We start from the raw sequence: 27255 nt of genomic DNA on the forward strand, positions 1-27255 counted from the left end.
TCCCTGCGAGAAGCAGGTTGATGGGCTGGGAGCAGCTCCATCCCGCTGGCAGCTCCTGCTCTGGGAGCCTATAGCTCTCCCTGCTAAGGGCTTCCACCCTTTGATCTGAAAACCAGGCCATTCCTTTGCAAATAATCACCTCATTAAATTCCTCAGTCACTCCTTTTGCATTTCCTGCTGCTCCCTGCCGGGACCCTGAAGTGGCCATGGCCTACAAGGGATCCTGTGATGTGGCTCTTGCCTGCCCCTCTTATCTCCACCCACCCTTCCCTTCATGCCCACTCGAACAAGCCCCTGCTCATCCCAGGTCAGGTTGTAAGCTATAGGTTATGCTATAAACTCTTACAGTTCTCAGTAAACCTTCACAGCATTTATCATAACTTGTCATTATGCACATATGTCTGCATGTGTATAAACACATGTGTGATTATCTGACCCACTTCACTCTCACTAGACTGTAAAATGAGATTCCCTGCTTGATCTAGTTTCCAGAGTCTGAAGGCCAAAGGGTTCGGAGGCAAGATGCTCCCTGAGACTCAGCTGCTCCCAAGCTTCCCTGTCATTCTCTCTCAGTGACACGATTAAGAGGGAAAATGAGCAAGTGCTACAGATGCTCCGAAAATACCACCTCTCCCGCCAAGCCGCACGCAGGGGGGCCCATCCCAGGGGCGAGGGGAGTGGGTGCTGCCTGCTCCCGGGTGGTTACAAGCAGTCAGGGCCTGGTGCCAGAGCCTGCCCTTGGGAACAAAGCTGACAGCCCGCAGGAATGTCCCAAAGATGGAGGAGGCTATTACCGTGGCTCACTCAGACCACACCGCATGGGGAGGGGACAGAGTCTTATTATTAACCTCGGTGTATTAATATTTGATCACTGATCTTCATGATGACAGATAGCAGTCATCCAGAGACAGGGAGCAGCCTTTGTTCTGCAAAGCTTCTCCAGGAGGAAGAGCAGCTCTTATCAAGAGGGGAGAGGGGACAGTGAGAGAAGGAGTTATGTGCTGGGCAGGACCACACAGTGTGGGTGGCATGCCCACCTCTCTTGCAGGTTTGCCTGCACAGGTAAGTGGCAGGTTTATCCCAATAGCCGTCTGCCTTGGGGGAGGGGGAACTCACAATGGCTGACTTCCAAGAGAAAGCTGCTGCGCCCATTTTTTCTCCCTTTGGACAGTACATTGAAATGGTGGTTAATAATTATACATATTTCCGTGAATAGTATATTTCCCCAATATATAGTCTCTAAATAAAACTCCATTCCATGTTTTGAAATCTGAGAAGAAAACATTTGAAAACCTCTCACTAATGACAGCTGACCTTTGTGCCCACAGGTAGCTTAAGAGAGACATAAGGACATAAACACCTGGTGCTTTGGTCTCCCTCCAGGCGCTGCATCTGAATTTGTCAACTTAGCAGACTGCCGAGAAGCTGCTGATCCCCCATCCCCGTGTGGCAAAAAAAAAAAAAGAAAGCATCCACCCTCTGGACACAAAGCCCTTCTCAGGCAACTGGGGTCCCTGGGCTCAGCGTCATTTTGGTGCCGGTGGGGAAGGAGGAGCAGGGAGAGGCCAAGCATCACTTTTTGCCACCAAAGTCAGGAAGGAGCCTAAGCACCCTCTCTGGGGAGTTCCTGGGGAGCCAAGGTGGGTGGGCAGGGAGCAGCATGGTCCGAGGACCACCATCCTGGGGCTCTGATGGAACACCTGTCGATCACAGAACTTGACCTCGGGGCCTGGGCAATATGGGTCTGGAAGGTGTTGAAGGTTCAAAGGGGCAGCAACAATTGCTTCAGAGCACAGGATGCAGCCTGCAGTGCACCTGCTGTCCTTGGGCATTCTCTGAATTGTCCTTAATCAACCTCGCCACTCGGCCTCATCTCATTTCTAGTATGAAGGCTACAAAGAGAGAACACAGAAAGAAGCGCATCTCTAGCTTGAAACGTCACTTGGATTCCCATTTTGAGTGGGCTACACAATTTTGTGCTCTTTGTCGGAAAAGGGCAGCTCTGTGTAGTCTACCCTGTGCAGCCATTGTTCAACAAACCAGAGAGGAGGAAGAAGGGCGTGCCCAGCCCTCTCCTTCTGACAGGCCTCATCAGGAGGCCGGGACTGCAAGCTGGTGCTCTGTGCACCAAGGAGCTGGGATGCCAAGCTGCGTGCGTGCGTGTGTGCGGCAGTGGGAGTAGGCGGGAGGGAAGCTGGTGCACAGGGTTTCTCTTTTCCGGGCACCTTTCTGTTGCACTGCTCCTCTCCCAGCTGGGCCACATCTGTCCTGAGCCTCTGGGGTGCACGGCCAGGTGCGAGGAGGGGTACGGGCAGGCAGGGGCCTCCTCTGGGATGTGGAGGGAGGGCACAGAGGGTGGGCATGCTGGCTGGGTAATTCCCTGCAGATGCCACAAATGTCTACGGAATGGCTTCCAGTACGAAGAGGGGAAGGGGAGGAAGGGGGTTGTGAGTGACAATAAGGGTGACTCCAGAAGACACTGAGAGTCACTCCTAAGGACACTGATAGCTTTTCCACTGAAACTCCAAGGCTGGGATGTCTTGGTGGGATAGGAACTTGGCCTTTTCAGCTGTTTCCCTACCTCTAATCTTTCCAAGCAGATCCAGAAAGTGGGCTGTCTGGGAAGGTGCCGGAGCCATCACAGCAGAGGACAGCTCCCTGAAGAACCCTCATGGCTATGCAGCACAGAACCTCAAAAAGTGCTGCCAGCTTCAGAGGCTGACGCTGAGGACTAGCATCTGCCCAGAGACCTACTGGGCAAATATTCCTGCTGGGTCCCCAGCCCTCCCCTTGGCATTGCCAAGGTCAAATCCATCTCCTTTCAGGAACCCTCTGCGGTGTTTTCTCACCAACACCCCCCCCAAAAAAAAACCCCACAAAAAACCACGACCACCTTTCACTTCAGCCAGGCTGATCTGCAGTTTTAAATCCAGAGTGATTCATTCTGGAGAGAGGTCGAGTATCTGTATAGCAATGTGGTGGTTTCCACCTAGAATAACCAGATGTCTTGTTAATCCCCCAGGGAGGGAGAGCTAGAAAAGATTACAAAGGCAGAATAGGGAGAACTTCCTTTGCAGCTGAGAGAAAGTTGACTGAGGAGGCAGACAAGATGGAATCCAGGTAACCAAGTGGAAGTCTTTTAACTACAGGCCACTGAGTAGAGGAGGACTCAGAGGAGCAGCCGCACCAGCAGGAGTGCTGCACAAGGCTGACCCTTTGGGTTCCTGGGCTGACGAAGAGACACAGCTGGGCCCTGATCGGATGGCCCTAAGGAGAAGGTCCTCACAGCAGGGGCCTTCCTCCTCACGGGCGCTGGGTCTCTGGGGACCAAGCCAAGAGCTCCAAATACAAGCATCAGCCTAATTTCCCCAGTCCCTGGTTCTTTTTTTCCATCCAAGGCATTCTGAGAAAAAGTTAAAGGCAAAGAAGGAAGAAATTGGCCCTGAAAGAGGCCAAGGAAATGGGGCCAAAGAATGAGCTACTGATCTTGAATGTGAAGTTGGTAGAAGGGACAGAGAGATACTAAGAAGATTTCCTGTAAATACAGACATTTGCTTCGTATTTTATTATTAATAAAAAGTGTGCATAAACTTTATCTTACTTGATATTGACAACCTTGGGAAAGTACTACTCTCTCAATTTGACAGAAAAGGAAACTGATTCCGCCATCCTCTGTAGAGTAGCATTACAGGTGGAATCAGGACTTGAACCTGGGTCTTGTGACATTTTCCTTCTCACCCCAGGATCTTCAATTTTAGACAGAAAAGGCCAGGCCTATCTGTCCAACCTTGCCACATAAACCTACAAAGCAGATCACTGCCATCTTATAGGAAACACAGAACCCAATGCTGTCCTTGCTATAATAGTCAGGAGTTGGGGGTGGCCTTGGAGCACGTCGAGGTGATGGAAACCAGAGGTTGCTTCTGCTTCCTAAGCCTCTTTGGAAAGACTGGCCCCTGCCCAGACTGCCTAGGCAGCTCCAAGGATGGTGCTGAAGCGAAACATGTCACAAAGTGAAAACTGGGGAGACTGACACTTCCTTTCTCCGCTCCGCCCACCTATCAGAACGGGTCCAGCCGGCCACTCTACTTTGGACCTTCCTTCTCAAAGCTTTAGTTTCTTCCAGAGGTCACACAGAGTGAACTCTCACGAGAGGAAAAGTTGGCAAACTGTTTGGGGTTTTGTTTGTTTTTACAAATCCTGAGTGGACCCCAAACTTCCATGTTTGTCTGTTAGCCAGATGTTTGAATTGTTAAGGCCTACGCAAGTCTGCACTCCGTGGTTCCGCTCTCCCTGACGGGGCATTCAGATTCTTTGGTAGATGAGAAGCACACTCTTGGTGAGGAACAGGCAAAGCTGGAAAGGACTCTTTGCTGATTCACCTGATTAGCCCATTTCTACCAGTTTCCCAGGCTGCTCATCAGACCTGGCTAACACTTTTAGGCCAAGTGGACAGACTCTCAGCCCATTTGCCTGTCAGTCACACGCGCCCTTCAACCCCCAGCTCAAGACCACCTCCTCAGCAAACAAGTCCTTGACTCTCCCTTCATCTCTTCCTTTGCTCTCTTATTGCTATTTAATTATGTGCCTCTCCTACAGTTCTTCTCCAATTCTACCCGTGCTAATTAATTATGAACATTGTTCATTTTCCCTAATAGATCATAAACCCCTTAGAGACAGACACTGTGTAGTATTTCTCTCTGTGCTTCCCCCTCCACTTTCGTGTCTGGTCAAGGGTTTAGCTTTACACAGAGTAGGAGTTCAATGGATGGTTGTTAGAATGGAATTTACCTTGGTTTCTTAAAAAAACAAACAAACAGAAACCAGGGTATCTGTGAAATAGATCAAACGATCCTTGCACAAAAGGCAGCCTCACCCCTCAAACTGTCCTTGGACAAACCCTATGGAGTAGGTGCCCTTCTCCCTCCGGCCACATTGCCAGGGTCACTGTAGCCAGAACCAGCCAGCACGAGGTACAACCAGACTGGCAAAGGCAAGGGTTCCGAGCTTGGTTATTTAAAGAGGTTAAAATGACATAAGCAAAAGCAAGGTGTTGGTGCTGTTATATGTCCCCAAGGGAAACCAAGGAAGGATTTTGTGACATGGGGGGTCGTGAGGAGGCAATGAAAGAAAAAGAAAGGGAGTTTTCTGGCAAGAACAAGGACACAAAGGGTGATAGCTGAAGCCTAAACGGATTCCCCACCATGAAAGGGAATGAGACACCCCATTCCTCTTATGGGGATGGGACGCCCAGACACTCTTGAGGTGAAAGGTCATTGTGGCCTAGAGCTCTGCTTATGCCTCAAGGTCAGCTAAAGACCAAGGCATGTGGGAGCAGTGTGGAGGGAGGGAAGTTGGGAGGGTACTATCATGAAATTCAGATAAAGCCATGAGCAATGGGGGCCGTGGGAGAGTCACTCAAGAAGGTGCTTGTGGAAAAGCCTGTGCCCTTCGTACGAGGCAGAAGACGGGAACAAGCAGCTCGGGGTAAACAAGGCTGACGTGGGCCACTCACTGGCAGAGTGGGTATAGTGATCCACCCCTACCCCTGGCCACACTCTGCACTGCCCCATATAACTCCAACGTTCTTTACTGGCCAAGGACTTGGGATTAGAATATAGCTCCCCTGGGCCAGGCTCCTGGGAGGCGGTGTTCACAGGGGTTGGTGGGGGAAAGAAAAGCTCCAAGAGTCAGATCTCAGCCAGCAGGAGAGGAGAAGCTATTTCTATCGGAGATATAAGCTCGCTCTCTCCATCCTTCCCCTCTCCCCCAGAACACACACACACACACACACACACACACACACACACACACACACAGAACTCTATTATAAACCTGGTAAGTAAAAATCTAATTCTCATTTAAGGATAAGAGGTTTAGTCCAGAAAAATCCTCCTTTCTGAGGCAGTGTAAAGAGACAGTTATCTGTTCTCAATTTTCTATCAAACCACTCTTTCCTCTTGGGACCACAGAGAAGATGACGGTAATACCTCTATCCAGGTCCAGGCAAGAGACCGAGGTGCATACGAAGGCCCCATGCTCCTCTGCCCGCTGTCCCTCCCCTCAGACACTTCTTCGCCCAGACTTTGTCTTACTTCTGACTTTGGCCACAGATCATGCAGGACAGAGGCAGAGGGCAGGGCCCACCTGGCACCACCTCCCACCTAGGAGGGAGTGGAGGACACGTGGGAGCAGAGGCTGCCTGAGCCAGCACTCTCCCCCGAGGGGCCCTGCCTCTCTGAGCCGCACAACCACCTCTCCATCACTGCCCTGCCGGGCTCATGCCCATGCACACAGAGGGTTCGCCACAGGCAAGGAGGGGACTGAACCTCGGGACTGTGAGAACAGCTTCCCTAACCCGCATGGCCCCCAACGGTACCTGCTAAGGCCTTGATCCGGGACCTCTCAAAGAGCCTGGCTGAGCTGTTGTCATTATCCAGCTCATCGTCCGGGGCATCCCAGCGGGCATTGATCCGGCTGTACGGTGGCTGGTTGCCCACGTTTTCAATCTCCGTGGCTGATGTCATGTCAGCAGGCTCTTAGCAGCTACGCCTGCCTCAGTCTTCATGGAAGGGTCCCTGGGGGGGCAGATAGCAACACAGTCAGAGGGTTAGCTCCCACCTCCTTGGACTTTTTCTCAGGGGAAACTTATTTGGAGCCTCCTACAGGAGTAGATCGCACACAGTGCCATCTGCCTGGCCATGCTTCCTACCCGGGGTCTCTGGCTCCTTGGATATAAAATATTGCAGCAGCAGTAGCAGCAGCAGCAGCAGCAGCAGCAGCAGCAGGAACAGTAACAGCGGCAGTGGCGGCGGGGACAGAGAGCTGATGCAGCAAGGGTCCGGGCGGCCAGCAGGTGGAGACGTCAGTCGCAGTAAGCCCTCTTCCTCCAAACCCACTACTGCTGCTCTGGGAGCCGGGACCGAAGGCGGCTCTTCTGGGAGCCTGAGGCTGGAGGGTCCAGCTGGGAAGAGCAGCCCCACCCCCACCGGGTGGACTGGGGGAAGAAGGGAAGAGGGGAGAAGCTGGAAGTTGGCTGTATCTGACTCAAACACAAATCAGTGGTAAGAGAGATGAATGTGAGCTTCAAGATGCCATTGGTGTCAGCAGCCCCGGCAGCTGTGTGGGAAAGTGTACTCCTCCCAGAGGCTGCCCAAGAGCTTTCTGAGGTCTTTCCCAGCTGCAAATGTTCAGGAAGCTAAGCTTTTGGTTTTCCCTTCTCTGAAGTGTGACCAGGTGCCCACACGAGGTCTCCTGTTGAATCCCAGGACAGAGCAAGGAGCCCAGGCCAGCCTGCTGTCCCATCAAAGCATCAGCATGATGGGTGGGGGGTGGTGAGGGGACCCATGGACAATGGAGCTGTGTGTGTTCACCTATGCACTCAACATGGTACACAGGAGCACTGGGGCCTCCCTCACCCGTCACTTATCATGTTTGCCCACTTGTTCATTCATTCATAATTAATTCAAATATGCACCAATCCCCAAAGAGATGGCAGGCACTGTGCTGGACAGTTAGGAGTAAGACAGAAAGGACCTTGTCCTCATGGAGCTTATATTCAGGCAGCCAAAGAGACGATTAAATAAGCAATTACAGTAAGTGTGGTGTGTGCACCCTTGGGAAAGAACAGGAAAGCTCTGGAACTCGTGGTAGGACTGGGTGTTGGGAAGGGAAGTTCAAGCGGATTCCTAAAGAAACCTCGGAGGCATCCTGCGAAGGAGTACATGGAAAGGGGCGAGGCCCCACAGAGGGGAGAAAGAGCAGCAGCATAGTTCCGAAAGTGAGAGAGAACATGGCAAAATGAGAAACCGTGCAGTGCAGCGAGAGGGCGAGGGCCGGGGCAGGGAGAAAGTGGGGCAGGAAGCTAGAGGCACCAGGCTAGGTCCTGAATGTCTCGGGCCTTTGGAAAATGACTAGCTTTCCTTCAGCCTTAATTTCCTCGCCGGTACCTGCCACTGAGTCATCTCTCCAGGGAGCTTAAGGGACTCCAAGATCAAGTCTGTAAGGGAGGACAGGGAGCCCAGAGCCTCCACGTCCCAGAGAGCAGAAGGGGGCGGGGGTGGGGCGGGGCGGGGAGGCTGTGCGGCAGACAAACGACACACACGTTCACAACTAGTGAGCCGTCAGGTAAACCACTCCCTCCACGAGTGTGTGCACTCACACACCACACACATGCACACACTCACACTACATACACAGATACACACTCCAACACACACACTCACCCACCCGAGCAGGTACACACCTGAAGAAGAAAGGAAGTGAGCTCACCAATCCAAGCATAACTGCAGTGCTAGAGCCCTTGTTTTCCAAACAGAATCACTTCAGACTCTTTTTTTCCCCCAGTCTGACTAATCAATCCCACCACATCCCTTTGAGGTAAGACAGGAGCCAGAATTATCCACCCTAATTGTGTAAGGGAGAAAACCAAGCTTATTATAGGATGAGGCCTCCCCAAGGTCATCTAGGAAATTACTGCTGTGGCTGGGACCAAAGGCCAAGCTGCAGCCAGTTCATCCCCCTCGACCAGGCTGATTTTAGGGAAGCCAGTGGGAAAAGAACATGGTACATGGGGACAGGGGACATGCCCCAGCTCCCAGGACTTGGCAAAGGTGTTTGCTATTCAGGGAAGGGAAGGTATAAGGTGGAAAAGCCAGTCCTTACCACAACACAGCACGCCCCATGGTGCCAGGCCTGTACCCAAGAACACCCTGGCCCCTTTGGACAACCTGTTATCGTCTACAGTGGGACAGGCTACTTCCAGGGCTGACATTCTTCACACAACTGGCTGGGCAAAAGTAGCCGGGAAGGACTCCGCACTCCACGTGCCTTTCCCACTTCCCCGAAGGGGAACTACGGCTGGATCTGAGCGAGAGAGGCCGAGGGACCCAGCACCCAGAAGGGCTGAGCTGCCAGGCACAGGAGGCGAGGTGAGATCAGATCCTGCGTGCAGGAGGTAACCGGACCCTGGCTCTCCTTGTCTTGGGCTATTTTTAAGAGTGGCTGTGAGAGGCCCAAGCCACAGGGCTGGGGGAGTGAGATTACCTTTGCCGTGGCTCCGTAAATAAGTCTGCCCCAGAAAGATGAGCCTGAGCAGGCAGCCCAGCAGCCCAGCAGCCCAGCAGCCCAGCATTCGAGACAAGATTGATGGCCCTGGGTGTGGAAGAGCAGCCACTAGACAGCAATTCATCCTGCTTAAAAACGCCATGCCTCCTGCCACTGCGGCTAGGAAGGCGGCAGCCAGGCAATGGCTCTGCCCAGAACACGAGAAACACACATGTATGTCTAAATACACAAGTCCAGAGTGGTTCTATTTTTCATTTTTTAGAAGGGTCAGGTCCCTGGACACAAACACCAAGGAAAGAAGATTCAGAAACTCAGGGGACGTCCTCCTCCTCCTGTCCCCAGCCACGCCCACCCCAGCGGCCTGCCCAGATGGCTCTCCGTGAGTGCCAAGGGGTGGGGGCGGGGGACAGCATGCACAGCGGCGAGGGGAGAATCTCGGAGAATTCAGGCGCAAGAGGCAGAAGTGAAGAAAATAAGAAAACTACAAATGGTTATTTCAAGAAAAACCAAACCAAACCAAACCAAAAAAACAAAACAAAAAGCCCCCCTGATGCCTAAAACCAAATTTAACCCAGTGCTTTCCCAGTGTCATCAACACCTAGTTTCTTTACTGTCACAATGTCCCGCCGAAGGCCTGACAATAAAGAAACCATCAGACTGAAGAGAACAGCATATGTTGGACAGTCGTGGTGGGGCTACCTAAGCAAACGGGGAGTCGTGGAAATGACGTTTCAGTTGGCATCCAAGGGGAACGTGGAGATGAGGTGGGCTGGTCACGTGAGAGGCTGTGAGTCACCTGTGCACCTGAACGGTTGCTCCCTGAGTAAGCCAGCAGCCAGCCACGGCTACCCATAGACCCAAAGCTGTACCCCTCTCCCCTGCCATGAAACCCAGGGAAAAAGGCACAAGTCGTAGTTCCTTGTCCAGTCGCTCCCAATCCACCCTCAAGCTCCCAAGAAATCCTTCTCACAACCCGCTAGACCCTGGTCGAACTGCACGTGGGTCTTCTCTGGCCTGGGTGACTCTGTGTCCAGGAAAGCCCACCTTTCCTGTTCATCTACCTGCCTGGCTAGAGCTGGGCAGGCCTGTCTCTAAAGGCAGAGTCCACTGGCTCACCCCAACCCCGTGAGCTCTGCCGACCTCTGACCCCAGGCGATATTTTGAGCAGGATGGGTCTCTAGATTTGCCCACGGCTCAGGATTGAACAGCTCATCTCATTTCACAGGGCGCTCACTCGCACAAGGAGTGCCTGCTTGGTACGTAGATCTCACAATGTTGCTGACGAAATCCACAGCTCTGCCCTTCCCACGTGTGCCTAGGAACCCATCCGCTTCTGGGATCAGGTGTTAGGCCTTGGAATCGCAACCTCCCGTGCTATGCCCAGTTAATCCCTACGTGCTAGGAACCCAAGAAGTGGCTGCCGTGGCAGCTGCTCTCTGCCTGCAGGGTGCTGCTGGAGCCCTAGCTAGAACTCACCGTGGCGCTCCCCACAGTGCCCAGCCAAAGAGGATGGCTTCTTTCTTCTTCTCCTCCCCACCCCCTCTGCTCTTCTCTGGGCCACTCAAACGTGAGAAGCAGCAAAGCCCAGTACACTTCAGGAGTGGGAAGTGGGATAAATACAGGGTGGTGCCACTCTGCCTTAGCAGGGTCCTGGGTGGAGGCTGTTGAAATAGCCTGGCCACCATCTTGCGGAAACAGAGAATTTATACCTACTCTATCTTTGTTTTCTCTCTAGCTGTAAGGTGTGACCCCTCACCTGCTATCTGTTTGGTACTGCCCCCAAACCTGCTTTTCAAATGTGTTTTGGTACTATGGCAACCCAGGTCAGGAAAGTAAACCCTAAAGTTTCCCTGCCAGTGCATTTACAATGCATGTTCATAGACACCTTGAAGAGTCAAATACATAAACATTCACTAAAACATCATGTGACAATAAACAAAAAAATGAGAAAATAAATAAAACCAGCATGGGAGCCAATGAGCTGCCCAGTGCAGAGTACTCTATCTAGTAAGTCTATCTCCAGCCTTAACCTCCTCCCCACCCCCAAGCTCTAGTCTAGCACCTCCACTGGCCTACCAGATGTCTCTACCTGGAGATTACAGCTCAGGCTCAACGTGGCTAAGACTAGGCACATGGCTCCCAGGATAGGAGAATAAGGGGGTTTCAAGACCATGGGGTGACAGTGAGGCCCAGGTAAGCCTACCACCTGTGGGTGACCTTTCCAGCAGATGGACATCACCGCTAGTGCCTGGACTAAGCCACTTCCCCTCCCCAGAGCACACTCTACTTTTCCATCTCTGTAATTCCCATCCCAACCTGTGGCTCCCAGTCCTTCAGGGGCAGAGTGTGGCTTGGGGTTCTTAAAGTCTCAAGAGTCCTATCCGTGGTTGACATCATCAAGGATTGCCATGCATTTGCAATGTCCTTGTCATTCTAGTCTGCTGCTGTTTGGTAAGGCCTTACCCAGACCCTTCTGTTCCAGTTTCGGTCACCAGGCAGGGACTCAGGCACACATGTGACAGCTTGTCCACCCTCATCATGGAAAAATCTCTTACTAAGAACTGGCTCCAGTTATGCTGCAGCTGCTGGAATTGGGGTGGGGGGTGGGATCACGGCCCCAACAGTTCTTACAGGGATTTGGTTGGGGAACAGGTGCAGCTCAGCTCTGATACAGGGATGGTCTCATCAGCTATCTTAACAGCGTCTGTCAGTGCCTCACCTTCTACACAGAGGCAAACGTCCCTTGGGAATGATTAAGAAGGTAGGAGAGATGATACTCCTAATAGACATACATAGTTTTCAAAGACCATCTTCTATTGGGATTCTTGGGCCCAATAGCCACATTCACAGAAAGCTATTACAACCCAGTAACTCTTCTCATCTCTCCCAGCTCACTTCTCTTGAGATAGATACTGGTCTCCTCTCCCCAAATAAGTACCATTCTATGGTAGTTGAATTGAAAGTCGATGCCCAGTTTCTCATTTTCCATGGAGACTTTTCCAGAATACCCAGAGGAACCTCTCCCTTTCCTGGTGAAAGCTGCATGGGGGAGGGGCGGTGAAGTCTCGACATTGGAAATGGTCAAGAATAAATCAAAATAATCATTGAGATATTGTTAATGAAGTAATTGATTCAGAAAAGATCATCAAAAATAATTAGATAAGAGGTTGATGGGAGCTATACCATAGGATCAAGCTCCCAATACTTGAATTCACTGACAAGTCTTAATATCACTACGAACAGGACAACTAGATAGTGTATGTCTCCTGATATGATGTAATCTAAAGGACATTGTGACCAATGACACGCATGCCAAAGAAAGTTGAGTCTCAATCTGACCAAGTCTTAGAGCTAACTTCCCATTCACAGGAATTACAGGAAATTGAGAGACAAGGTAAGTGACAACGTGAGGAAGCACACAAACCCAGAATGTGGGACATTCTACAGACAACTGACCCCATGTCTTTGACAAGTCAATGGCATTAAAACACACACACACACACACATACATGACATAAAGAGCAGGGGCTGCTACAGATCAAAAGAGCCTTAGTAGATGCAATAACCGAATGCTTTGTGCACCCTCTTTGGATCTTGAATCAAATAACTATCAAAACACACTTTTGAGACAATCAGACAAATCTGAATAATAGACTCCATACTAGGTGATAACCAGGAACTATAATCAATTACATTAGGTGTGATAATGGCATTGTGGTTATGTAAGAAAATGAACATTTTTTTTTAGAGATGCTGAGGTATGTAGGGAGTGGGGCATGACATGTCACCTGGGATTTGCTTAAATATGCTTCCGCAAAGTGGAGAGCAGATGAAACAAGTGGGGAACCCCTAAAATAATGTTGACTTGGGGTGATCCACACACAGGGATGTTCATAATACTATTCTCTCTACTTTTGGTATGTTTGAAACTCTGTACAATAAAAATGTTCATATATTATTAAACTTAAATTTTACCAATTTTATAAAAAACAGTTACATGCCCTAAATATACTGGCTCATAGAGGAAAAGTCAACCCCAATGCTCAGCGTGGTCTGGCTTCTGCCTCCCTCTCCCAGCTCGTCTCCCACACTCGCTATAAGCAGCCTGCGAGCCTCCTTTCAGTTCTTCCAACTTGCCATGTTTTCCCTAGCTCAGTCTCTTGTGTGTGCTATGCCCCAGCCTGGGACACCTCCTGAAGCATCTTTGCATGTCTGGCTCCTTCTCATTCCTTAGGTCTCCTCTCACTCCCTTGTGGAAGACTTCCCAAGCACCCTATCTAAGTTCTTTGTCATCCTCAGTCAGGGCACCTGCTTGACCCCTTCATGGCACTCATCTGTCAGTTTACCTACATACAGCTTGGTCCAGGCACTGCTGGTGATGCCCATCTGCTGGAAAGTTCACCTGCAGGTGGAAGGCTGGGCCTCTCCTCACTTAGACTATAGGTGCCAAGCAGGCAGCAGCCATGTCGATCTTATTCATTTTTGTTTTCCAGTGCTTACCACTGTGCTTGGGACATACAGGTGCTCAAGAAATATTCTCCTCCTCCCAGGGACCTAAGTTCAAACTGTGGATTTTCTTTAAACCCCTCTGTTCCTCCATGTACTACCCATTCAGTTATCCTACTTATCTGTAGTGAGCACTTACTTAATATTTATTCATCACCAAGGTCAGTCATTATGCCTCTGTAAAGTGTCTTCTATTCATCATTTCTTTATGTTCTAAAGCGTCCACTTCACTTCAGGCTCTTCCATTTCTTGCCTGGGCTTGTGGAATGGTCCACCGCTGTTCATGCTCAGCGTGTTCAATCCACCCTGTGCAGCCTTCTCGTAACAGCACACTTCTGCTCCGTAAGCTTTCAGCAACACTGTCACACACAGTCTGATCCAAAGCTCTACAGCGTTTGGTGCTGAGCTCATACTCTCTCTTACGCTAACTCTTCTCCAGCCAGGAGAGTCCACATGTCCCCCATCCCGACTGCCGTGCCATGCGCCTCTACAACTTTATTTGTGTCACATCCCATAAGCTTAAATTTGGGCATCTCTCCTCTTTCCTTGTAATTTAGAACAAATATAATTTGCAAGCACTTAGAAACACAACATATCACATTTTTGTAGAATCTGAGTGAGGTTGCCTTTCCCCTCCTATCCGGCCCCATGGATCCCTCACTGCCTCTGTCCTAGGGAAGGGGGACATCAGACGGGCTCGGGGAAAGCAGGTGGTGATCTGTGCATTCACCCCACCCCCATTCCCAGCCCCTCCCCCAGCCTCACTGTTATTGCTGGGTGAGGCCAGATCCTCCCCATCCTTCTCTCTGCCCACCCTTCCCATCCTGGGAGGAAAATGAGTCTTCAGCTTTTCTCCTTTCCATCTTCATTTTCACATGCTCAAGTCTCTCCTCTCTCAACTACAACTCCTTCTTGCCATCCATCCTTTCTCTCCTCCCTTTCAGAGACAAACTTCTTGACAAAGTTACCAAGGATATGAACAGGTGATTAACAAAAGAGGAAGGAATACTCAAGGCCATTAGTTACCCAAGAAACTCAGATTAAAATAAGGAGGCACCAGAGGCAAACATCGTCAAACTGGATAATGTGAGGTGTAGATGGTGACGTGAGAATGGGAGTGTGGACTGGCCCAGCCATTCTGGAGGGCAGTCTGCCCGTTCTCAGGCAGGTTGCATGCCTGCAACTCTGTTCCTGGGCACAGGGACCAAAGAAACTGTCACTCAGGTCTAAAAGGAGACCTATGCAAGGATGCTCAGTGCAGCACTGACGGTGGTGGTAGGAAGGAGGCGATAACCTGTGTGTCCGTCTCTGGGAGATGGACAGTAACAGGTGAATGTATGCATGGAAGGCACAATGCAGTCCTGGAGGATCTGAAGAACACAGTGCTGGATAAAATAAGAAACAGAAGGAGATCTTTAATACACTATTGACTTTACTTAAAAATATATATATGCATGTAAAATATATGTATGTAAAACAATATATATTCTAAGAACATATAAAACAAAAGTAGAACTCTTAAAAACATGAAAATGGTTGCCTCTAGGTGGAGTGAGGTGAATACCAAGGAAAATAGAAATAAAAGGAAATCAACCAACCAACCAACTAATCAGCCAGGAGAGGGGAGGGGTCTTGCCTGGAAAATGATGACACAGTGAGAGGTACCATGACCTCAGTGTCCCTCAAGTCTCTGTTCTCCATCTCCACTGCTCCCTTACTTCTGGCCACCATCGTTTCAAGTCTAGTGATTTCCTGCTGATTCCTTTGTATCCATATTTGCTTTTTTGCTTACCATCCCAACCCATGCTCTGTACTGTAGCCAGAAAGATCATCTTAGAATACAACTATATAATGTCACTGCCATACTTTTATACCTCTCCTCTATTTCAGAAGAAAGTTTTAAAACCCTAATCAATCACGGTCAAAGTTCTTCATGATCTACCCCCTGCCTGAACACTTTCTATCCAATGCTTCCTCTCCTCCTGAAAGAACTCTATTCAGACCCTTGGCTACCTCTGGTCATGACCTTTGCACACCCTGTCTCCTAAACCCAGAAAACCGTCCCTCTTTTTCAGAATAATTTCTTTTCCTTTGGAACTCATCTTAGCCTTCACTTCTTCAAGGAGCCTCTCCATCTCCACTACCATCCCCTGGAATGGTGGCATTTCTTCCTTTAGGTTTCCATCACACTTAGTGCTCATTTTCATCAAAGCCCTTAACCATACTGTAGGATAATAATCTACTTCTCTGTCTTTTCCGATTAACTAAGCTACTTGAAGCAAGGGACATCTTTAATCATTCTTTTTGTCCTAATTACCCAGCATAATGCCACATACATGAAATGAGGCTATGAAATGTTGAACAAATGGATGAGAACTGAGAAATGCACAGCACTGCTCCTTAAGAGGATCACAGTGGCTCCTTCAGAGGACACACTATGTGAAGGCAAATTTGGAAGTCAAGGTGGCCATGGGGCTAGAAATGTGACATGTAGCAGTAGTGCTGTGGATTCAGGCATTGATGCCTTGACATTGCCACTGTTGCTTCTGCTGCTTCAGTTACCTGTTCCTGCCATCTCTTTTTCTTTGGCTAGAACTGTGCTGACAGCAGGGTTGAGCAGTGGCCACAGGTCCAAGCTCCCATAATGTCTACAAATCTTAAAACCACTCAGGGCAGCTGTGACTCAACCCATGCCTTATTTCCTCACCCGAAACATTGATGAAAGCAGCAGCTTCTCACCCAGAACTCTTCTAGGTAGGGAAGCTCCAGCCCACTTAGCTGAGAAGCCTTTTTCTATTTTATTTCTTGTGTCACAGAAGTGTCACTCATAGAACGATTTCTATACATCTCTGCCACACAAATGAATAGAGCTATCTTAAAAGTTGAACCTATGCATAATATGTTATGGATGCCAATTTAGTTATTCATCATGTTAGAGGTTAAACATAATTAGATTAAAATTAATCTTTTAAAAGTTGCTCAGGCCCACAAGGACACCTGAGGGAACAGGTGCTGGCTGGAGGATTTTCCCAAGCCTGACCAGAGCACAGGCATGATGCCCTGGGGCTGTCCTGGAGATGCACAGGGAGTTGCCTGCAAGAGGCAGCTCCAGTCTTGTAGCAGAGGCCAGTTTCTGCTGCACCCAACTTCCCGGGCCTGCAGAGAGAACACCTGTTGGTCACTAGAGTCTATTCAGCCCCTTTTCCCTGGGCTCTGCCAATGGGGGACACACCAGCTGCTGGCTCATGCAGTCAGTCCGCTGCTCACAGTCCTCGGGGAAAATACTTGGCTCTTTATAGAACTGGGTAGCAGGGTTGGAAATTTACTAAGACCTTTATGTATATTGTCCTATTTAATATACACCCATACTCATGAGCTATTAGATATTATTGTTGTTAATAATTACTGCCATTATTATCATTCCTGTTCTATCAACAGATGACCTGGATTGAAATCCTACCTCCTATACTTAGTAGCTGTGTATTATACTGTAAGTCACGTAAATCCTCTGTACTCCAGTTTCCCCGTATGAAAATGAGGGCAACACCCTGTGCTTCGGTGGCAGAGACTGCTTGGGCCTACCAATGTCTGAATTCTGCTCCTTCTACACACCACCTGGAGGTGTCTTCCAGCCACCCTTGCAGCTTAGTTAGGGCTGTGTGATTAAACGAGCAGAAGTGATGTGCACCACTTCAAGGCTTTAGCCATGAAAATACTCCCCATTATTCTATAATTCTTTCCCCTACATTCCTAGAATATAGATTATGGGGCCAAGATGGAAGGAACCTCATTTCCTGGGTAGCTGAAGGAGAGCAAAGCCTCTCCCTCAATTTATACCCATTTACTCATCAATGATGTGAGCAAGAAATAAAAGTTCGTTTCATAGTTCTTCATTAGAGAAGTCGGAGTACTCTAATTAATATACCCACCACTTACCACATAAAGTTGTTGCAGAGGTTAAATAAAGTCATATGAAAATGATGTATAATCTGTAGAGTACCATTTAGCCCTGAGATGTTGTTATTTACAAACAATATACATATCTCTTAGTATCAGGTTTATGGATCTGCTTAATATGTGCAGTCTCTGCCTTGGTTGGTGTGGCTTAGTTGGTTGGAGCATTGTCTTATATACTAAAAGTCTGCATGTTTGATTCCCAGTCAGGGCACATACCGAGGTTGTGTGTTCTGTTCCCAGTCCAGGCGCCTATCATCCTCGGTCTGGACATGTGCAGGAGGTAAACAATCAATGTTTCTCTCTCACATTGATGTCTCTCTCTCTCTTTCTGTCTCCCCCACCCCTTCCTCTCTCTTTTCACACAATCTCATAGCAAAAAGAAAAATGTACAGGGGGTGGAATCTATTGCCCCTTCTGTAACTCTCCCTTTCACCCCTGCGTCAGGCATCCATGCTCTCCCAAACTCCCTTTACACCAGGTTTCTCCATTGAGTTGAATGATCCAAGAGGCACTCTTTCGGCCCTACCCTGCAATCCCTCCTTTAAATAAACTTGACTTTGATGATCTGATTCCTTATCATCATAACCCCCTTAAAAGGAAGGATGGTATTTTTCACTTTGGAGGTCCTTGCATATGGTAGGTGCTCAATTAGTACATAACAACTGGGTAGAACAAATGTGAGTATCTACCTTTCCAAGGGGCCAGAGTATCCTTCCCAGGGAACACATTAATAAGGTGTTTATGGAAATATAATACCTTATTCAGAGGAAAGATATAGAAGAAGTAGTTTAGGAGCCAAACCAGGCCAGTGGGTGAGAAGTGGTTGGTCAGGTAGGCTACTCAGCACATTGAAATCATGCAAGGGAGGCAACTGTCTATTGCACCTACAGAGAAAGCCAGCTGTGCCTAGAGAGTCCATGAAAAGCATAGACTTCATTCAACTACAACTTGTGCTAGGAGGCTGACCCTGGGTGGGGACAAGGAGCTGTCCAAGGTTAAAGAACGTGGTGACAAGGATGTCAGAATGAAACCCTCAGTTCCTGCCTTCTGGAGTTATACTTAGACCTCTTAGTCTCACTGCTGGCCTGGGCATCCCCAGGGGCTTTGATGAGTTTGCCAACCCCTATTCTAGCATCTTGTATTTGACTACGGAATCAAGACAAGCATTCACAAGTAGCTGGCATTATTTATTCATTGATTCAACAAATTTTATTAAACACTAGCACCCCAAAACCCATGAAATGCTTATGTATAAATAGAATAAAATATGTGCAAGATCTATAGGCTGAAAACTACAAAATGCTCATGAAAGAAATTAAAGATCCTAATAAATAGAGAGACATACCATGCCCATAGATTGGAAAATTCAATGTTAGTAAGATGTCATTTTTTTTTTTACTAAACTGATCTACAAATTCAATGCAATGCTAATAAAGGTCCTTACAAGATTTTCTTTTTTTAAAGATTTTATTTATTTATTTTTATAGAGGGAAGGGAGGGAGAAAGAGAGAGAGAGAGAAACATCAATGTGCAGTTGCTGGGGGTCATGGCCTGCAACCCAGGCATGTACCCTGACTGGGAATCGAACCTGCGACACTTTGGTTTGCAGCCTGCATTCAATCCACTGAGCTACACCAGCCAGGGCCAAGATTTTCAAATATAAATCCACAAGCTGTCTCTAAAATTTAATGGAAAAACAAATAGAATAAAAAACTATTTTGAAAAGAAGAACAAACTGAGGACTTACATGACCTGATTTCAAGACTTACCATAAAGCTACAGTTATCAAGACAGCATAGTATGGCAAAAGGATAGACACAGATCAGAGGAATCGAATAAAGTCCGTAAAGAGGCTGATACACACACAGGAATAGACTGACATGTATATTCAAATGATTTTCGACAAAGATGCAAAAACAAATGGTGCTGACCAACTGGACATCATATAAAAAAGAAAATGTACCTTGATGCGTATGGCATACCATATACAGAAATTAACTAAAAATAAACTGTAGACCTAAATGTAAAATTGAAAACTATAAAACTTCTAGAAACAAATAAACCAGGAGAAAAATCTTAGTGATGTTGAGTTAAAGTATTTTAGATAGAACACCAAAAATATGATCCATAAAAGATCAGGTAGCCTAAAAATATTTGATAAATTTTATCACCAAAATTAAAAATGCCTGCCCTTCAAAGGACATTGTTAAGAAAATGAAAATATGCACACAGGAATAAAATATTTGTAATAATGTATCTGATAAAGGACTTGTATCCTGAATATATAAAAAACTCTCAAAACTCATTAATCAGAAAGCTTTGATTTAAAATGAGCAAAAGATTTATATAGATATTTCATTTTAAAAAGATATGAGTTACAAGATACAAATCAATATTCAGAAATCTGTTGCATTTGTATGTACTAATAACAAGCTACCAGAAGAGAAATTTAAAAAATAATCCCATTTACAATTGCATTAAAAAGAAACAAATACTTAGGAATAAATTTAACCAAGGAACTTGAAAGTCCTATACACTGAGAAGTATAAGATACTAATGAAAAAAACTAAAGGTAATAAATAGGAAGCTATTTCATGCTCATGTAATGAAAGAATTAATATTGTTAAAATGTCCATACTACTCAAAGCAACCTATAGATTCAATTTAAACCCTATCAAAATTCCAATGGCATTTTTTCACAGAACAGAACAAACAATCCTAAAATTAATGTGGAACACAAAAGACCCTGAATAGCCAAAGCAATTCAGAGAAAAAAGAACAAAGCTAGAGGCATTACACTCCCTGATTTCAAACTCTACTAAAAGATACACTAATCAAAACAGTCTGCTTTGGCATAAAAACAGACACATGGATCAATGCAACAGAAGAGAGATCCCAGAAATAAACTCAAGGGTGTAAAGTCAACTAATTTACAACAAAGGAGCTGGGAATTTACAATAGAGAAATGACAGTCTCTTCAATAAAGTATTGGACAGTTATATGCAAAAGAATGAAACTGGACCACTGTCTTACACCATACACAAAAATTAACTCAAAATGTGTTGAAGACATAAATGTAAGACCAGAAACCGTAAAACTCCCAGGAGGAAACATAGATGGCAAATTCTTTAACATCAATCTTGGTGATATTTTGTGGATTTGACACCAAAAGCAAAAACACCCAAGTGAGACTACATCAAGCTAAAACACTTCTGCACAGCAAAGGAAACCATCGATACAGTGAAAAGGCAACCTACTGAATGGAAGAAAATATTTGCAAATCACATTTCTGATGAGGGGTTAATATCCAAAATATAGTAAACAATCATAAAATTCAACAGTAAAAAAACCCCCCAAATAATATGATTTAAAAATGGGCAGAGGAGCTGAGTCCACATTTTCCAAAAAAGATATATAGATGGCCAACAGGTACATGAAAAGGTACTCAGCATTATTAATTGCCTGGGAAATGCAAATGAAAATCACAATGATACATTGCCTCATACCTGCTAGAATGACTATTGTAAAAAAAGACAAGAAATAAGTGTTGGATGAGGAGAAAAGGGAACCCTAGTGCACTATTGGTGGAAATGTAAATTGGTGCAGCCACTACGGAAAACAATATGGAGTTCCCCCCAAATTTAAAAATAGAGCTACCATTTGATCCAGCAATTCCACTTTTGAGTATTTATCCAAAGAAAACACTAACTCAAAAACATATATGTACTCTCATGCTCATTGCAGCCTTATTTATAAAAGCCAAGATTTGGAAGCTACCTAAGTGTCCATCAGTTAATGAGTAGATAAGGAAAATGTGAGATATATATACACATAGGTAGAGATACATAGTGTAACCTTACTCAACCATAAAAAAGCATGAAATCTTGCCATATGCAACAATATGGGTGGACTTTGAGGGTGTAAGGATAGGTGAAATAAGTCAGAGAAAGACCATGTTGCTTCACTTATATGTGGGATCTAAAACAAAACAAAACAAAAGACAAGCTCATGGGCACAGAGAACAGATTGGTGGTTGCCGGAGGCAGAAAGAGGAGGGGCAAAATGGGTAAAGGGAGACAAGAGGCACAAACTTACAAAATAAATAAGTCATGGGCCTGTAATCTACAGCATGGTGACTACATTTAAGACTGTACTGCATATTCGAAAGTTTCTAAGAGAGTAAATCTTAAAAAGTTCCCATCACAAGAAGAAAAATTCTGTGACTATGTGTGGTGATGAATGTTAGTTAGACTTATTGTGGTGATCGTTTTGCAATATATTAGATTATTATGTTGTACACTTGAAACTATGTGGGAAGCCCATTGTTATGAATTGCTCTGATGATAATGATGTAGAATAGCTTTGGCTGGTATGGCTCAGTGGACTGGGTGCCAGCCACTGGTTTGATTCTCAGTCAGGGCACATGCCTGGGTTGTGGGCTGGTCCCCGGTAGGGGGCATGTGAGAGGCAACAACACATTGATGTTTCTCTCCCTCTCTTTCTCCCTCCCTTCCCCTGTCTCTAAAAGTAAATGAATAAAATCTTTTAAAAAATGATGATGTAGAATATTATTACAACTCATTTTAAAATAATGAGAGGGTTTTCTCAACAAAGGTACTATACTGTAACATATATAAATATAGGCCCTGGCTGATGTGGCTCAGTGGATTGAGTGCCAGCCAGTGAACCCAAAGGTTGCTGGTTCAACTCCCAGTCAGGACACATGCCTGAGTTATGGACCAGGTCCCCAGTTGGGGGCATGCAACGATTGTGTATCTCTCACACATCAATATTTATTTCCTTCTCTTTCTCCCTCCCTTCCCCTTTCTCTAAAAATAAATAAATAAAATATTTAAAAAATAAAAATAAATATGGTATAGACAGGGATTCTGCCCTCAGGTTGCCTAAGAATGGATATAAATATGATACAACAAGACAGAATTATGTTAAGTGTTGAATGAGAGGCATAAAGAAAATATCACGGGATTTCAGAGGCAAGGGGGAATACTGACAGCTGGAGAAACTGAAGAAGTCTTTGTGGAAGAGATGGCATGTGAGTTGGGTGTTGATAACAGGGAGTGATGATTTCATTGTCCATATAAGCAACGTTTTATCAGGGAGTTTTCTCATGCAGTTTTTTAAAGATCTAATGACCCTGTGAGACAGAAGGAGGAAGTACTATTGATCTCGGTTTCAGCTAAACAAAGACTTAGAGATCAAGCTCCCCTCTCAACATTAGGGTGGCAAAGCCAAGGTTGAACTCATGTCTTCTGACAGTTCAGTTCATAATCTGCTCCATGGTACACCCACCGGAACAAAATTTCTTCCTTCTATAACATAGAGACAGACTGCTAATGGTCCATTTCTACCTTAGGATCTTTCCAAGAGAATGGGCTACTTCTTGCCTTTTTGGTGACTGAGAATGACCCACAAGGTTACCGTGCTTATTTGAGTCTTTCCTGCATATGGGTATGAGAGCCAGCAGAATAGAGATTTTTTAAATGGCATTTGTTTAAATTCACAGTGTAGCCCTGGCTAGTGTAGCTCAGTGGATTGAGCACGAGCCTGAGAACCAAAGGGTCGCCCGTTGATTTCCAGTCAGGGCCCACGCCTGGGTTGTGAGCCAGGTCCCCAGTAGGGGGCGTGCAAGAAGCAACCACACATTAATGTTTCTGTCCCTCTTTTTTCTCCTTCCCTTCCTCTCTCTATAAAAATAAATAAATAAAATCGTTTTAAAAAGTTAAAAAAATAAATTCACAGTATAAAGGTCTGAAAGTATCTTTGATAAATACTAAAAAAGCAAAAAGCATGAAAGTTACAAGGATAACACTGACTGCCTCAAATGTATGGTCACACACATAACCCTGAAAATGTTTAAAATGCACCCCAGACCTTGGAGGGCAAATTGAGAAAGATGTACTCACTCTTGGTGGGGATCAACTCCCCAAAAGAACTCTGAGGCTATTTCAAGAAGCCCCCCTGTGACCCAAGGAGAACACCTGTTCTCACCCCTCCCTTGGCTGAGCTGTAACCCAGAGCCCTTCCTTCATTCTTCCTTCAGGCATTTGGGAGCTCATCCCACACACACTCACTGAGCTTCTTGCTTTGAGTCTTGTCTGCATGCTAACCACTAGGCTTTAAAGATCACCTTTTTGTAGGAAAGAAACATATTACCAAGGAGATTATAGGGCCTATACATTTTGCTGCTATCTCCATCCTTTTTGTCCACTGCTAACTTTAATAAGATGATGCCATTAGGAACCCCAATTTAATCAACCAAATATTGCCTGAACGGATGCTATAGATGTACTCAGAATGAGATGGTCCTTTCCGCAAGGAGCTCACAGCCAGGTAGGGAGTTTCAACGTTCCACCCTGGCACACTGGAGAAACTGCTTTCTCCTTCCTGTGTTCCAGTTTTCTCACTTGGATAATAGGGAGTGAATTTCTCCAGCTGTTAAGCGGTCACCATCAAATATTTATTCAGAGCTTACCTTTTGCCAGGCACTTGACTTCACAAAACCATCACATCGAATCCTCAGAACAACCCCGTGAGGCAGCCTCTCTCATTATCCCCATTTTTTAGGTGAACAAACTGAGGCTCGGAGGGTTCAGTGATGTGCGACAGTCCATCAGCCAGTAACCGAGAGCCAGGATTCCAACTCGGCAGCCTGGCTGAGAGCCCTTGCCCTCGGCCACTGCGATGGCAGCCCTGCCTGACCCAAGCCCTCTGCAGGAAGGAATGTGGAGATCAAAGGAACAGGGTGCTTATAAACAGTTTTTAAATCATCGGAGACAGATTCTTCCGCATCCAGCTCAACGCCAGGCAACAAGAACATCAAGAAAGGCAACAGGAAAGAAAGATGATCTACACTGGGAAGCCAAAGAGGCCCTTTCGGGTCGCAGTTAATCCAAGCCCGAGATTTCAGAGCACAAACACACCGGGCCTCCAGCCAGCAGCAGACCCACGATTCCTCTGAGATCTCCAAGCCCCTTCCTCTCATCCCCACCCCACATCAGCACAGAGAGAAGATAGCAAAGCCAGGTGGGGTCACTTTCCCGGTACAAACAAGTGGCAGAGTCGGGAGGGAAATGTTTCTGTCTAACTTCCCAGCTCCCTTCTCTAAGTCCCACTATTTTTAAGGTCCCTCTTTAACCCAGCACACATCTATCTATTTACAGACGAAGGGAAACCCCCATGTGTGGAATTGGAAGAGGGTTTCTTGCTAAAAGTTTCCCAAGGTGCTGCAGTTTGATAACACTCTCCTCACAGCTGTTAAACAGCGCGGGCAAGTGTTATCACCCGAAAGCACCTGGGACAAGGGTACCCCGGTTCTGAGCACTGTAGAGGGGTTCCCAGAAGCTTCCCCTGGATGGCACATCAGCGCCTTACCCTGTAATCAGGCTCAGCTGCTTGCTAAGTAACTGTGACCACATTCCTCTCTGGATGAGACCTGACTCCAAATAGCTTGGCTAGGGCAAGGGGCAGCAGGAGCTGCCAAGTGCCTGTCGTTCCCAGAGAGGCGCATGAGCGTGGCTGGGGTGGTGGACACACAAGCCAGGGTAGGTCATGTGAAAGGTGCGGAGAAGCGAGTGGTCATTGCTAAAATTGTCCGTAAGCAACTCCAAAAAGCTTGCCATGCCTCATCGCTCCCTAGTACATGGTAGCAACACTCCTCCATTCAACAAGGGTTTGAGCCAGTTTCCAGAAAGAGCCGGAGGGTAGCATGCAGGCAATTTAGTGCCAGAAATAGTAGACTAAGGTGACTTTGATCTGGGGAAGTGAACCAGGCAGTACCTCTTAGTGGTTAGGGGCATCTGGAGTTAACCTGCCAGGGGAAAATTCCAGACTTAGCTATTCACTAGCTGGGTGGCCTTAGGCCATTATTTATGCTAATCAAGCCTCCATTTCTTCATCTATAAAGTAGAGTTAATAATAGTCATCACCTCACCAACACTGCTGTTTGGATGAAATGAGATTGCGCACTCAGAGTCTGTCACAGAGTGCCTGGCACGGAGCGCAGCCCTGAAAACGTGTGGGCCACTCACACTGCACAGTCTGCTGCTGCTTGCTGCCACAGCCCAGGAGGATGAACTGTTAGTCTGTCTTTGTGTCTTCATTTCTGCGGCAATAAAACAACAACTGTTTCTCAACTACATAGCACATGACACTTAAAAGCAGGGGACCTGTAGAAGTCGAGGAACTTTTTAATTATCAGAAATGTTACCCAACCCCTGGCTGGCGTAGCTCAGTGGATTATGCTCAGGCTGCGAACCAAAGTGTCGCAGGTTCGATTCCCAGCCAGGGCACATGCCTGGGTTGCAGGCCATGGCCCCCAGCAACCGCACATTCATGTTTCTCTCTCTCTCTCTTGTCCCTTCATTCCCTCTCTAAAAAATAAATAAATAAAATATATAAAAAAAGAGAAAGAAATGTTACCCAGCGTTTACACAGCACCCACAGAGCTATCAGAGGCTTGCCCTTTTGTGGGTATCTGTGTAGAGCCTCTAAATGTTGAATGATGGATTTTTTAATATTGAAACAAGCCGCCTATACGTTAGTACTTCTCAAGGCTATTAGGGTGCCAGGAGCCAGTGTGAGGAAGCAGCCGTCTCCCCTGATGTCCGAGATGCATCCATAGAGGAGCTGCTCAGGGGAAGCGTGGAGAGCAGTCGTGTGGCTGCTGCTCAAGATTTCTCATGCAACTCTCTCTTCTTCCCCGCAAAGCAGGGAGAAAGATGTTTCTACTCCACTGGGGGATGAAACCCACTCAGTGTCTGCATGTTTGCCACAGTTCTTCCCAACAAACAAAGCAGCCACTTCCTTACTTTCTCATTTCTACTTGGTCACAGCCCCATCACAATCCCTAGCTTCTCATGCTAGGAAAAAAAAAAGAGAGAGAGAGAGAGAGATGGGAGTGACCATCCGTTGAGAGTTAGTACAGGTTCCAGGCTTGTCCGGCGGCTGCCTTCTCTGGATGAAGGCCACCAGCTGTCAGGCCAACCCGAGGGGCTGGGCTCTGAGAGTAGGTCTACACAGAGAGGAAAACTGCCTGGCTCGCCTCAGCGGCTGACCCGCGGGTCAGTCGGCAGGCTTGCAGAATATCAACATTCACCTTCTCCGAGCACTCGCCTGTGTCCCTCGGCCTGAACTATTCTACCACCACCAGCATTACCACCACCAGCAGCCTCCCCCTCCCAGAACGAAGCTGTGTTGTAGCCTAGACAGGACCATTATTAACTTGGTGCATTTCCTTTCAACCAGTCTAATATGGTTTATTTGATTGTTTTTAATTAAAAAGGTGATATATGCCAGGCCTTTAGAAAATCCCAAGAATAACAACAGCCGAAAAGAAAATTCTAATGAAAAGGCTGCCATTGAAATCTGACAAGAGCAGAGTCTACCCACCCTCAAAATGTGTACCCACACTGAGCAGAGAGTCCTCATAAGAAGCCCTCATGGCGACCCTTGTGGGAATGTGAACATGATGGGCTAGAAAACCCAAACTTCCTTTATTCTTACGGTTTCTTTTGTTGGCCCGTGAATGAATGCCCACAGTTGTGAGCCATCCACACTATTCCTGCCCAAATCTTCTTCCCACTTTCCAGGCAGCCAGACTGCTGGCGGCTCACAAGCGAAAGGCTCTGGTCCCAACACATAACAGGAATCTGTACCTCCAACAGCAGATATTGGTAGAAGACCATCTCAGAAAACAGTGTCAATGAC

The 27255-nt window shown here is 46.9% G+C and overlaps 1 protein-coding gene across 2 annotated transcripts in view; it reads right to left on the reverse strand.

Annotated features, from left to right (window-relative positions):
* The window catches only part of SPTB (spectrin beta, erythrocytic), a 118683-nt gene that overhangs the window by 59152 nt on the left and 32276 nt on the right, over nt 1–27255 (reverse strand). The window contains exon 1 of one of the 2 annotated variants that reach the window (XM_028505917.2): nt 6380–6527. In XM_028505917.2, coding sequence (XP_028361718.1) covers nt 6380–6527 — 148 coding nt within the window. Of the gene's footprint in view, nt 1–6379; nt 6579–27255 lie in introns of those variants that run through there. The other variant, XM_036011012.1, reaches the window with a different exon arrangement.

The sequence above is a fragment of the Phyllostomus discolor genome, chromosome 1, assembly GCF_004126475.2.
Source record: "Phyllostomus discolor isolate MPI-MPIP mPhyDis1 chromosome 1, mPhyDis1.pri.v3, whole genome shotgun sequence".
NCBI classification, from domain to species: domain Eukaryota; kingdom Metazoa; phylum Chordata; class Mammalia; order Chiroptera; family Phyllostomidae; genus Phyllostomus; species Phyllostomus discolor.